The sequence below is a fragment of the Sarcophilus harrisii genome, chromosome 4 (assembly GCF_902635505.1).
Source record: "Sarcophilus harrisii chromosome 4, mSarHar1.11, whole genome shotgun sequence".
In the NCBI taxonomy this organism is placed as follows: Eukaryota; Metazoa; Chordata; class Mammalia; order Dasyuromorphia; family Dasyuridae; genus Sarcophilus; species Sarcophilus harrisii.
In genome coordinates, this window is record NC_045429.1 from 379,449,281 (window position 1) to 379,464,053 (window position 14,773).

Sequence of the window (14,773 nt, forward strand, 5' to 3'; positions counted from 1 at the left end):
AGTTTCCAATCTTTGGAACAAGCTATATACTGTAGGTACAATAAGTAGAGTAATATTTATTCAAGGCTATTGTTTAGTATTTTATATTCTGGGGCACTTTGAATGTATTTTTGACGCCGTCCAGCAGACAAGTAAAGGGGACTAAAAAAAGACTACCGATGCCCACTATTTCCTTTGCCTTTCAACTCATCTAATTGTTTTTCTCTTTGTCTTATTAGATACTGCCAAGAAGCACCATTTCCTTTGACCATGCTGTTTTCTGATTAAAGTATTATCCTTGTTCTCAGAAGTAGAATATAAATGATACACAAATGAAATGTTCTTTTCCATATCTATTAGCAGTCTGTGGAACCAAATGAGTAAAAATATTGGTTATTGGTGGAATCACCTTAGGTGTGTTCTTGTCATCTAATAACCTTTCTCTGTTCAATGATGGAAGGTCTATTAAAAACATCAGAGATGCTTTCATGTTGTTGATGATTTACTTCTAGTTATTAATGTTGTTACTGTGGCAAATTATTACAGTTGAGAAGCCGTATGATTTTGTGCATTGTGTAGAGTAGGCTAATTAAGTTTGTAATAGCAACAGACAAGAATTGAAGGTATTCAGACCCCTGAAAAGTATAGGAGAAGGAAGTAAGGATATTTGTAAATTCTAGAGGGATAATTAATTAGAGTATTATAAGTATCAGCAGCAGAAAACTGCTAGTGATGCAAAACTGGTCAATGGCATTCAGCTGTGAGACAAAACAATCCAATATACATCCGTTGCTGTGAAAGCAGTTTCTCAGACCGTATGGCTAGAAATGTGGTGGTTGTAGTCTAAATATGTTTTTGCCATGCTTTTTCATGTGTAACTTTTTAGAGTGTTCATGTGTCATACTTTGAGATCTGCTGTATTCCAGGAAATGCCCATGGAATGTTTTTAAGCTCATTTTACACAATTTAAATCATGACCATGGGAACTGGGACAATGTAGTAACCTGAAACAAAATGATTGCTCTCAGGCACAAGTAGCACTATATATCTAAAATATTCTACCCAGTTTTATCACTATCTCTAAGCGGTCCCCCAGTCTAGAGGCTCTGGCCCCTGCACAAATTGGGAATATATTTCTGTTACTCTCTCTGTATCTGTCTCTTTCCCTTTTCCTCTCTCCCTCCTTTTTCTTTTTCCTTTTCTTTCTTTCCTCCTTATTTGTTTCTCTTTGTCTCTCTTCCAACACACACACACACACACACACACACGTACTCTCATATAGATCAGAGCTAGGAGAGGCATGCATATATCAATCTAGAATTTAGGGCCTACAGAGATCCAGAGTGCCTTATTTTGCAAAGTGTCATTATTGAGTTTGATTTAATATGTAGTGATGGCCACAGAACGAGTGTAAGTATGAAAACAGTGGAAATAAGATGGAATTTGATGTTAGAGAGTGATCTTGGGTTGAAATCCTGCACTGCTTTTTGTCCATATGACTGCAAGCACTTCAAACTACCTGGGGTTCAATTTCTTCTTTGAGAAAACGAGGGGGTTAGACTAGATGAACACTAAAGTTCTCTATTACATTTTGATATGATTAGCCAGATGATACAATCAAGGCACTGAACCTTGGGGTTAGAATTCAAGATTTAAAGAGAGAGCAAGGAAACTGGTAATGGGGAAATATCCCCTACTGAAATCATAAATACATAGCCCTAAATATTCTTTGCTGGCTTGATATTGCTTATATGGATTTTTGGGAAGGCTGAAATTATTTTCTTATAGGCAGAATTACTGTTAACCCATACCTCAATGTCACCCTGTTTTGGAAAAAGAAAATCACAGTGCCCCACCATGGAAAAAAGTAGGAACTACAATATTCAGGATAGCTAGACTATTTATCTATTAACATTTGGCCTTTTCAATTTTCTTTTCTTTCTTTTTTTGGTATATGTATGCTTTTGTTCATGGTGCTGCCTGTGTTTAGAATGCCATTCTTAGCTACCAATCTTTGTTTATTGGCAGCTAATCTATCCTAAGACCAACTTCCATGAAATCTCAGAGATTCAACTCACCTAGTTACAGTCTTAAGTGTTTTTTCCTCTATACTTGAATAATATTTTATATTATTATATATTTTTCATTAAATTTCATTAAACTATTATTAAAATATTCACATTTTATTATTCAATATTCCTATATTACATTAGTATATTTAATGTATATTATCATACATTTATATCATTATTGTATAATTGTGTTCATATTTTCCTATGTGGCATAACTCCATGATGATTATAGGCTCCAAAAAAGCAAGGGTCATTAAAAAAATTCTGAGTCTTGGTAAGCCCATAGAATAGTGCTTTTCAGATAATAAACACTTACTAAATACATGCCAAATTAATGACCTTGTTTGTGGAATATGAATGCTGATTAAATTTTATTCCCATTCTGAGAAAGCATAGTAAGATCAAAATAAGGTTCTTTCCTTTTTCACCTTATTGAAGAATCCAAAGAATTCAGTGTATCTTTACAAATTTTTGTAATGCTTGAATTGAATTGAATCCTTTCTGAATTATGGCCCGGTACAGTTTTCACAAGACATAAAGTTAGATTCCCAAACAGTATTGCCTTTTATTCTGCTTTGTTCCCCCAAAACATATAATTTAACTTCCAAACTAACACATAGTACTTCAATGTTTTCTAATTGGGATGTAATTTCACCCAGCTGCAAAATCCCTTCTAAAATATATTTTGAAGCCTCCAATTGCTAGCCTCACTTAACCACCACAAGGCAGTCAATTCTTTATGTGGCTCTCTCTCTCTCTCTACCCAAAGGAATAAAAAGGGAAGGGGGGACTCAAGTAAATTTAGCTTGAGAAGATGGAAAATGGGACCTTGATATGGCTTCTTAATTCCATTGATTAACCTAGCATCCTGCTAGTAGCTTCCATGCCCCATCCCAGAACTTCTAAAACAAGTTGGCCATCTCTTATAATTTCCACCACCTGCTTCTTCAGGAAATAGCATGTCCCACTTTGGAGAATTCAAGAACTAGCGGGTACATAGGCTTGAGGATGTCCTTGGTGTGAAAGCTCTGTGTAGCTGTATTTCTGTGATAAGGCTTCAAATGGATTTTTCCATGCAGCTTTACTCTGTATTCTAAGTATGACCTTTTCCAGCAAATGCCTGATGACTGAAGGTTTTAAAAAACCCATTTCTGGGCCAAGCTGTTAATTATTTAAAACATCAACAACTTTTTTTCTTCTGATACCCTTTAAGTCCTCCCACAATGCAGCTGTGCTAACTTGATGGAGTAGATGTGTCTCTGAAAAGTGATGTGGAATTCAAATCATATTTTAGATACAGTAGGAAGAATTTTATTCTGTAAGTCTTTTTCTAAAATGAATAATATTTTTCATGTGTTTGAAATTTCCTAAATTCATTTGCTACCTGTTACACCTTGTAAAGTGATTCAACCTGACCTTCTAATTCAAGTTTTCATGACTATGATTAAAGGATATAAGATGTTTAAAATGAAGCAGATTACTATACTACATCAGATTACTATACCACAATTCCATCTGTTTGGATGGCAACCATTATTATACTTATGTTTTAAACTTTTTAAAATCCACAATTTAGAAATAGTTATTCATGGAAATTTTGATAGTAGCATTTTAGTCATTAGAAAATTGACTTAAAGACTATGATTAGAGGATATAAAATGTTTAAAATGAAGCAGATTACTATATTACATCAAATTACTATACTACAATTCCCTCTATTTGGATGGTCTATTATTATTACCCTTATATTTTAAACTTTTAAATCCACAATTTAGAAATAGTTATCCATGGAAATTTTAGTCATTAGAGAATTGAGCATCAATTCCAATGATTGGAATACTGCCTCTTGTACTAGCTTTGTAATTTTGGTCAAGCCATTTAACTTTTATGTGGCTTTGGTTGCTCTCTAGAACTTGTCTACTAGAGGCAGAAGGATATTAGGAACTCCCAAGTAAAAAAATTCTTTCTATCAATGTGTGCCAGCACTTTCCCTGCCAATTATTTATATTTTTAGAGAGTTGCTCAGAGCCCCACATTATTACTTGGCACAGTGGTTAAAGTTTGACTTAGGGAGAGAAAGGCAGAAAGAAAGGTGGAAAGGGAAGTAGGGAGGGAGAGGGAGAGAGGAGAAGGAAAGCATGATTGAGAGATTAATGGAACACAGATCACCCTGGGTTACAGATCTAGTATATGTTAGAGGTGCAATGTGAACTGAGGTTTTGCCAGCTCTCTATCCATTATGTTGCATTGCTTTTCTCTGTCCACATAGATTGGGGGGGGGGGGCAGGGAGAGTGTAAAACTCTATAAATTCTGAACATTAAGACTTGTGATTAAAAATCTTACTTTGTTTAAGGGCAGGAAAGAGATTTTAAGCATTGTTATTTATAAATAACATTTCACATTTGAATACCTATCACAATACTCAATGAAATAGAAATAAGATACTTAAGTCAGAGGCCAATAATGAATAAGAGTAAGCTATATAGGACTACTAAGCAAAGCAGCAAAAATAAAATAACATTCCTTTCTTCCAGTGGAGTTAGATTGCATTCTATTATTCATCACAGTTATATTGAAATAGTGAATCATCTATTCTATTGGAAAAAAATGACAACTTTAAAATTACCAGCTCTGAAACAAACTAATATTCTTTAGGCCTTTTAGACTATCTTTTTTTGCAGTTGGGGTAGCTATTTCAAAGTAGAGGGAAAATAGTTTTCTTAGTCTTCTCAAAGTTGGGTGTAGAGGATAATAAATATTCAAACTATATTTTTATGCTTTATTTTTTTTGTTTTATGCTCTATTGAATATTTTTATATCTATAACCTTACATGATCCTCACAAGAACCCTATGAAGTTGATGTGAAGAAAGTTTCTACTTTAAAAATAAGGGAAGTTCAGCAGGAGGGTGGGATCCTTCCAAGAGTCTCAATTAATTAGAGACTAGGAATAAGGCTGAAGTTTTCTGACTGTAAGGTTGGGTGTCCATTGATTATTATCTTTTCCCCCCTTCTAAAGTTTTGTTATTGTTCAGTTGTATCCAATTCTTCATGACCCCATTTGGGGTTTTCTTGGTAAAGATATGGAGTGATTTGCCATTTCTTTCTCCAGCTCATTTTACAGATGGAACTGAGGCAGACAGGCGTAAATGATTTGTGAAAAAATCACTTAACTAGTAAATATCTGAGACCAGATTTGAACTCAGAAATGAGTCTTCTTGATTCCAGCACCATCCACTGTACTACCTAGCTTCCCTCCACTTAAAAGCAATGATTTCATATAATGCTGGTTTAATCATTTAATCAGAGATAAGTATAAAAATTCCTGAATACTTGCTTAAATCAGAGGCATTTAAATTAGGTTTAGGAGGATTGGCTAATTGGGCTTGATTCCATCTTTACGAGCTTGTTTGAAGCAAGAACTAGTTTGGTACTGCTAAGAGGTTTAGAGAATTTGGCAGTGAGGAGGAAAGCACAAAGACACCAGGAACTGAGCTAAAAAGAACTGATAGCACAACAGGTGAAAGGTAAAAAAGAGAAAATAGGCAGAGAAAGGAGAGATTGAGGAGAGAAAGCAGTCCTAGAGGGATTTCAGAGCAAAAGATTTAATCAATTAAGCCTACTAGTTGCCAGGCACATAGTTGGAGGAGTCAGAGGAGGTCAGTATTAGTGGAGGAAGGAGAATATCCCATACATTAAGGATTGACAGAGAAAATACGCAGAACTGAGAAATGGAGCATTTGTTCATTGAAGGGCCAGCAGTCCAAAGTCACTGCATTGAAGAGTGCATGTTGGGGAATAAAGACTGGAAAGATAGGAGAGGATAGAGTCATGAAAGGTTTTGAATGTCAAAGAAAATATTTTGTATTTGATTATAGGGCCCAGTCACTAAGTATTTACTGAAGGGTGGGATGTGAATCTGTTTTAGGAAAATTATTTTAGTGGCTGAATGGAGATGACTTGCAGTGGGAAGAGACTATAGAGGCAAGCAGACTCAATAGCAGGCTACTGTAATAATCAGGGTGTGAAGTGATGAGGGCTTGCACTAGTGATGACAGTGTCAGAAAAGAGAAAGTTGTATTTGAAAGATGTTGCAAAGGAGAAAGCAACAGGCTTACCAATAGTTTTATTCATGCTGATGCCATCAGACATGCCCACCTGCTCAAGGATGGAGGAAAGTTCCATGAAAAGGGATGCTCTTTTATAAACTCTGGTTCAGAGCTTGTCTATTTGCAGACATAGTAACATATTCTGCTGCTGCTTCTCAAATATCTCTTGTAACCTGAATTTGATTCCCCCACAGAGGTCAGGTGTTAGTTAGCTCTCGTTTATCGTTCAGTCAGCAATTATTTATTGTCTACTTGTTATGTTCTAGGAACTGTGCTAAGCACTGGCAATACAAGGAAAGGCAATAGTCCCTGCTTTCAAGCAGTTCAGACTCTAATGGGGGAAGACAAATTCTGTACAAACAAAGCATGTACAAGGTAAACTGAAGATAATCTTAAAATAATCAAGTATTAAAATTAAGAAAGGCCAGGAAAGGCTTCTTGAAGGAGGCAAGCCTTGAGCTAAGACTTGAAAGAACAAAGGAAGCCAGGAGGCAGAGATGAAGAGGGAGAGAATTCCAGGCATGAGAGACAACCAGTGAAAATGCTTGGAGTCAGCAATATTGTTGCATCCAAGAAAAATCACAAGAAGGCCAGTGTGATTAGTCTACAGTATATATGGGGATTGGGAAGGAGGAGATATAAGAAGACTGGAAAAGTACAAAGGGACCAGGTTATGAAGGGTTTTAAAAATTGTATTTCTGTTGTGGATATACAAAAAGAATACATGTATAATTTGATTGTACTGATATAACATAAAAAAGGGAAGTAGATATGGAAAAGGGATGATGGCAGAATAAGGTGGGAAGGAGGGATAAAAGAGGGAAACCACATCCCACAAAGAGGCAAAAGGAAACTTATCATATCTGAGGGAATTTAGAGAGGGGAGGAACATTGTGTGAATCTTACTCATCAGAGTTGGCTCAAAGAAAAATAATTGACATTTGTTTTAGAGAAAATTTCTCCCTCATTAAAACGGGGAGAGGAAAAGGAAAAGAAAAGAGTAATAAGGGAAGGAAGGGGAAAAGACTCAAAGTGGGGGAGGGAGGGATTATAAAGAGGGTAAGCATCGTGATACAAGAGGGGTACATAAGTTTAAAAGTGGGAAAGAGGGTTGGGGGAGGCAAGAATAAGTAAAGCACAATCTGGGGTTATTAGGATGGCAGGAAATACAGATTTAGTAATTCTAACCGTAAATGTGAATGGGATGAACTCCCCCAAAAAGAGGAGGCAGATAGCAGACTGGATCAAAAGTCAGAACCTACAATATGTTGTTTACAAGAAACACATTTAAAGCAGGGAGATACATATAGAGTAAAGGTAAAAGGCTGGAGCAAAATCTATTATGCTTCAGGTGAAGTCAAAAAAAGCAGGGGTAGCCATCCTTATCTCAGATCAAGCAAAAGCAAAAATTGATCTAATTAAAAGAGATAAGGAAGGAAACTACATCCTGCTAAAGGGTAGCATAAACAACGAAGAAATATCAATATTAAACATATATGCACCAAGTAGTATGGCATCCAACTTCCTAAAGGAGAAGTTAAGAGAGTTGCAAGAAGAAATAGACAACAAAACTGTAATAGTGGGAGATTTCAACCTTGCACTCTCAGAATTAGATAAATCAAACCACAAAAAAAATAAGAAAGAAATTAAAGAAGTAAATAGAATATTAGAAAAATTAGGTATGTTAGATCTTTGGAGAAAATTGAATGGAGATAGAAAGGAATATACTTTCTTCTCAGCAGTTCATGGAACCTATTCAAAAATTGACCATATATTAGGACATAAAGACCTCAAAATTAAATGCAAGAAAGCAGAAATAGTAAATGCTTTCTTTTCAGATCATGATGCAATAAAACTACATTCAACAAAAAGTTAGGGGAAATAGACCAAAAAGTAATTGGAAACTAAACAATCTCATCTTAAAGAATGATTGGGTGAAGCAGCAAATTATAGATACAATTCATAATTTCACTCAAGATAATGACAATGATGAGATGTCATACCAAAATTTGTGGGATGCAGCCAAAGTGGTAATAAGAGGTAATTTTATATCCTTAGAGGCTTACTTGAATAAAACAGAGAAAGAAAAGATTAATGAATTGGGCTTGCAACTAAAAAACTAAAAAGACCAAATTAAAACCCCTAATCAAATACTAAATTGGAAATTTAAAATTAAAAGGAGAAATTAAAAATATTGAAAGTAAAAAAACTATTGAACTAATTAATAAAACTAAGAGTTGGTTCTATGAAAAAGCCAATAAAATAGATAAGCCTTTGGTAAATCTGATTAGAAAAAAGGAGGGAGGAAAATGAAATTAGTAGTCTTAAAAATGAAAAGGGAGAACTTTCCACCATGAAGAGGAAATTAGAGAAATAATAAGGAGTTATTTTGCTCAACTTTATGCCAATAAATTTGATAACCTAAGTGAAATGGATGACTACCTCCAAAAATATAGACTTCCCAGACTAACAGAGGAGGAAGTAATTGTTTGAATAGTCCCATTTCAGAAAAAGAAATAGAACAGGCAATTAAACAACTCCCTAAGAAAAACCCCAGGACCAGATGGATTTATATGAATTTACCAAACATTTAAAGAACAATTGGCCCCAATGCTATATAAATTATTTGATAAAATAGGGAATGAAGGAGTCCTACCAAATTCCTTCTTTGACACAGACATGGTACTGATACCTAAACCAGGTAGGCTGAAAACAGAGAAAGAAAATTATAGACCAATCTCCCTAATGAATATTGATGCTAAAATCTTAAATAAGATATTAGCAAAAAGACTACAGAAAATCATCTCCAAGATAATACACTATGATCAAGTAGGATTTATACCAGGAATGCAGGGCTGGTTCAATATTAGGATTGGCCATGTTAATAACCAAATTAACAAAAACCATATGATCATCTCAATAGATGCAGAAAAGCATTTGATAAAATCCAACATCCATTCCTATTAAAACACTTGAGAGTATAGGAATAAATGGACTTTTCCTAAAATAATCAGCAGCATCTATTTAAAACCATCAGTAAGCATCATATGTAATGGAGACAAACTGCAACCATTCCTAATAAGATCTGAGGAAACAAGGTTGCCCACTATCACAGTTACTATTTAATATTGTATTAGAAATGCTAGCTTTAGCAATAAGAGCTGAGAAAGAGATTAAAGGAATAAGAATAGGCAATGAGGAAACCAAATTATCACTCTTTGCCGATGACATGATGGTATACTTAGAGAACCCAGAGATTCTGCTAAAAAGTTATTAGAAATAATCCACAACTTTAGCAAAGTTGCTGGTTATAAAATAAACCCACATAAGTCATCAGCATTCTTATACATCACTAACAAAATCTAACAGTCAGAGTTACAAAGAGAAATTCCATTTAAAGTAACTACTGATAATATAAAATATTTAGGAATCTTCCAAGGGAAAATCAGAAACTTTATGAGCAAAATTACAGACCACTTTTCACACAAATTAAGTCTGATCTAACCAGTTGGAAAAATATTAAATGCTCTTGGATAGGGCGAGCAAATATAATAAAGATGACAATATTACCTAAACTAATCTATTTATTTAGCGCTATACCAATCAGACTCCCAAAAACTATTTTAATGACCTAGAAAAATAACAACAAAGTTCATATGGAAAACAAAAGGTCAAGAATTTCAAGGAATTAATAAAAAAAATCAAATGATGGTGGTTAGCTGTACCAGATCTAAAACTATACTATAGAGCAGCAGTTACCAAAACTATTTGGTATTGGCTAAGGAATAGATTAGTTGATCAGTGGAATAGATTAGGTTCAAGGGATAAAACAGTCAACAAAATATAGCAACCTAGTCTTTGATAAACCCAAAGACCCCAGCTTTTGGGATAAGAACTTACTGTTTGATAAAATTGCTGGAAAATTGGAAACTAATATGGCAGAAACTAGGCATTGATCCATACTTAAAATCGACACCAAGATAAGGTCAAAATGGGTCTCATGACCTAGGCATAAAGAATGAAATTATTAATAAATTAGAGGAACACAGGATAGTTTACCTCTCAGACCTGTGGAAGGGGAAGGTCTTTATGACCAAAGAAGAACTAGAGATCATTACTGATCACAGAATAGAAAATTTGATTATACTAAATTGAAAAGTTTTGTACAAACAAAACTAATGCAGATAAGATTAGAAGGGAAGCAATAAACTGGGAAAATATTTTTACAGTCAAAGGTTCTGATAAAAGCCTCATTTCCAAAATATATAGAGAATTAACTCTAATTTATAAAAAATCAGTCATTCTCCAATTGAAAATGGTCAAAGGATATGAACAGACAGTTCTCAGATGAAGAAATTGAAACTATTTCTAGTCATATGAAAAGATGCTCCAAGTCATTATTAATCAGAGAAATGCAAATTAAGACAACTCTAAGATACCACTACACACCTGTCAGAATGGCTAAGATGACAGGAAAAATAATGATGATTGTTGAGGGATGCGGAAAACTGGGACATTGATGCATTGTTGGTGGAGTTGTGAACGAATCCAACCATTTTGGAGAGTAGTTTGGAACTATGCTCAAAACGTTATCAAACTGTGCATACCCTTTGATCCAGCAGTGTTACTACTGGGCTTATATCCCAAAGAGATTATAAAGAAGGGAAAGGGTCCTGTATGTGCACGAATGTTTGTGGCAGCCCTTTTTGTAGTGGCTAAAAACTGGAAACTGAGTGGATGTCCATCAGTTGGAGAATGGCTGAATAAATTGTGGTATATGAATATTGTGGAATATTACTGTTCTGTAAGAAATGACCAACAGGATGATGTCAGAATGGCCTGGAGGGACTTACACGAACTGATGCTGAGTGAAATGAGCAGGACCAGGAGATCATTATATACTTCAACAACAATACTATATGATGACCAGTTCTGATGGACCAGGCCATCCTCAGCAACGAGATCAACCAAATCATTTCCAATGGAGCAGTAATGAACGAAACCATCTGTGCCCAGAAAAAGAACTCTGGGAGATGACTAAAAACCATTACATTGAATTCCCAATCCCTATATTTATGCCCACATGCATTTTTGATTTCCTTCACAAGCTAATTGTACAATATTTCAGAGTCTGATTCTTTTTGTACAGCAAAATAACGTTTTGGTCATGTATACTTATTGTGTATCTAATTTATATTTTAATGTACTTAACATCTACTGGTCATCCTGCCATCTGGGGGAGAGGGTGGGGGGTAAGAGGTGAAAAAATGGAACAAGAGGTTTGGCAATTGTTAATGCTGTAAAGTTACCCATGCATATATCCTGTAAATAAAAGGTTATTAAATAAAAAAAAAAAGTCAAAGAGAAAATTTTATATTTGATTATGGAGGTAACTGGGAGTCCCTGGAGTTTACTGAATGGGAATGGTGAGATGGTAACATGAATTTAACAGCTAAGTGGAAATGGATTAAGGTGGAGAAAGACTTGAGGGTGGGGGAATCAAACCATCAGGCTATTGCAGTTGTCCTGCAGTGATCTGATAAGAGCCTTCACCAGAGTGATAATGGCAGTATCTGAGGAGAGAAGAAGATATAAACAAAGGCAAAAACAATAGGACTTGGTAACTTGTTTGATAGGAGAGGTAAGAGGGATTTAGGAATTTTGCATGATATCTAGGTTATGAACCTAGGTAAATGAGCATGGTGGTACTCTCCATATTCATGGAGAATTTAGGAAGAGGGGAGGGTTTTTGGGCAAATAATAAGTTTAGTTTTGGACATATTGAACTTAAAATACGTATGAGCTATCTAGTGAGAGACTAGAGTTTCTAGTCAAATAGTTAAAGATTTAAGACTGGAGGTTGGGAAAAAGATTAGGGCTAGGGAAAGAGATCTGAGAATCATCTATATGGAGATCATAGTTGAAACTATGGAAGTTGACAAGATTACCAAGTGAAATAATTTAGAGGGAAAAGAAGGGGGACTCAAACAAAGCCTCGGATGATAACACTGTTGATTAGTGGTATGATCTGACAAAAGATCAGCAAAAGAAACTGAGGAATAGTTAAAGAAAGATTATCAGGAGGGAGCCATGTCATGAAATCCTTGAAAAAAGTAACAAGGAGAAAAGAATGATTGATAGTATCAAAGGTGACTTTTTTATATTGTTAAAATGAAAAAAAAAAAAGATTTTTACTAATTACCTAAGAGAATCATTATGAAGTTCAAATTCATTAGTGTATGTGAATCACTTTGTAGACTATTTAAATTCCTTTACAACTCTCAAATTTTATGACACTTTACAGACACAAATTCTATGTCACTTACCAATGTAAGCTGCTCCATCAGTTACCATGTATTTATTTCTGTTTAACTTGGGAAAGGAATTGTTCTTTTGTTCTTTTGTAAAACAGGCACTCTCCTTTTCTAAATCAAAGAACTTCTGCAATAGTAAGAAAGACAGGAAAAATGAAAAGAATTGAACAGGCACTACTTTTTGTTTCCATTCAATAGGAAGCAAATGATATATTGTAGAATATTATCAAGAGACCTTGGCCATAGGTTTAATCTATTTTAAACACATTTCTATTTTAGATAAACTGCTGTCTTACTTGTATTTCTTCCCATTGATTTAGCTGGGTAACCAAAGGAGAAAGTTAACATTCATCAACTCATACTGTAATTGATAGTTTTAAAGAAATAAAATGAACATGAAATTTGTTCTTTCGACGAGGGGAGGGCCGGGTTTATTTACCTCTCAGTATTATTCATCAAGGCATATTGGAATTAAGTCAACCTTGGGATATTGGCTGCCAAGCATGCCAATGAAGTAAATGAATATTCTTACGTGTTGCATAAGTTATGAGAAGTGAGATTCCCACCTTAATGATTTTATTTGATTAAATGTGAGATTTATAGAGGTCATGGTATTCTGTGCAAAGGAATGAGAGTTCATTTTGAAAAATGTGCCTGGAAGGCTTAGTTTTAATAAGCTCTTCAAGAATTCCAATTTTAAATCATAGTACTTCTAATTTTCCTCTAATATGGCTCTCCAGAAAAGTTTTGATTTGACTTTAAGAGGTATCAAATACCTGGGGACTGAGTGAGAGAGAGAGAGAGAGAGAGAGACAGACAGACAGACAGACAGACACAGACATGCATTATGGCATAATAGAAGTAGCACTTAGAGTTAGGAAGACCTAAGTTTGAATCTTAACTTAGATATTTAGTAGTTGTTATTTTGGGCAGCCCACTTACTTTATGTCCTCTGAATCCATGCCTTCTGTCTCTGAAGCTGATTTCCCTTCTACTTGACTACACTGCTGCCAAATTCACACACATTTATATAAGTACATGTACATTAAATGATAAAATTAAAATGATAGAATAATGTTATTTAAATAGGTGTGAACATTTTTCAATGCAAATTCTCAGAATGCAATGCCATTGATAATATTGTTACTTGGAATCTTTTTCAAAAGTTGATTGATATTTTATCTTTAAAATAGAAATCCTGTTTCACAGAAATAAGATATGATATACAATAGTATCATTTATATTATTTTGAAAATCAGTGAAGTCTTTTCTCACTTATAATGAAAACATTAAGAGTTGTTTATGTCCAAACATTTGTTTCAATGTATCCATCAGCTGATGAGCCTGGACCATTCTTGTTGAAATGGGGTAAGGCCAAATATATCTTATTGTTTCATAACAAAGTTCTTTATCCATTCATATTTTAAAGATATTTAAAAGGAGAATATCTTTTGTCAAGTAAATAATAGGCCTTTACATCTTCCATTTCATCTGTAGTTCAAGGTATTCTTAAATTTGGGAAATGTGAAAAATATTTTATAAATCGTTACCTATAGCTTTAAATTCTCATAAATGTAACTGTGTTATCTTTGTGAATCAGAATTTGAATTTGAGGACCTCTACATATCGCAAAGTTTTAAGTGGAGATTTTTATTATAAAATAAATTTTCATTGTCAGTAAGAAAAATAGCATTTTTTTTTTTTAGCTCAAGACACTTTATGAGAACTAGCAGGTTTCATAATAACATGGAAGTCTATTATATTCTACCTCAATATTGTCATAGAATTTTACCATTTTCCTCTTAATGTAGGGGTTTTAATAATGCTGAATACTTTAACAGATTCAAAAATTCTTATGATCCAGAATTTTCACTGAATACTTCTTGATTTAAATGATTGTAACATGTCTAAATTGCATGCACATTTTAAACTACTGTCTATAGATCTGTGTTTTATTCTGATACTAGCTGAGCTTATGTGCAGAGTATAATATAATATTCCCACATCATAAAATTTTTTATTAAGAAATACATCAATTATATTGAACATTTTTCTTGATGTAACAAATATTTCAAAAAACCGAATCTTCAGTAGTATTAGTTGCATCAAAAAATCCTGCAATGAAATCAAATTAATATTTAACTATATGTTATTTCATTCATTTGTAAGGAAAACAAATTAATTTCTCAATGAAAACATTGAAAAGACCTACAGACATATGGGAAAAAAATCCTTTCAACCATATTAATTGTATGTGGAACCATTTGAAGCTACTTTGTATATGTTTGTTAAAAATTAT

General features: G+C 34.0%; 1 protein-coding gene across 3 annotated transcripts in view; it reads right to left on the bottom strand.

The window, feature by feature from the left end:
• The window catches only part of PLD5 (phospholipase D family member 5), a 438,986-nt gene that overhangs the window by 9,712 nt on the left and 414,501 nt on the right, over positions 1–14,773 (bottom strand). For all 3 annotated transcript variants that reach the window (XM_012547936.3, XM_031966970.1, XM_031966971.1), the window contains one exon: positions 12,487–12,601. In XM_012547936.3, coding sequence (XP_012403390.2) covers positions 12,487–12,601 — 115 coding nt within the window. The remainder of the gene's footprint in view (positions 1–12,486; positions 12,602–14,773) is intronic.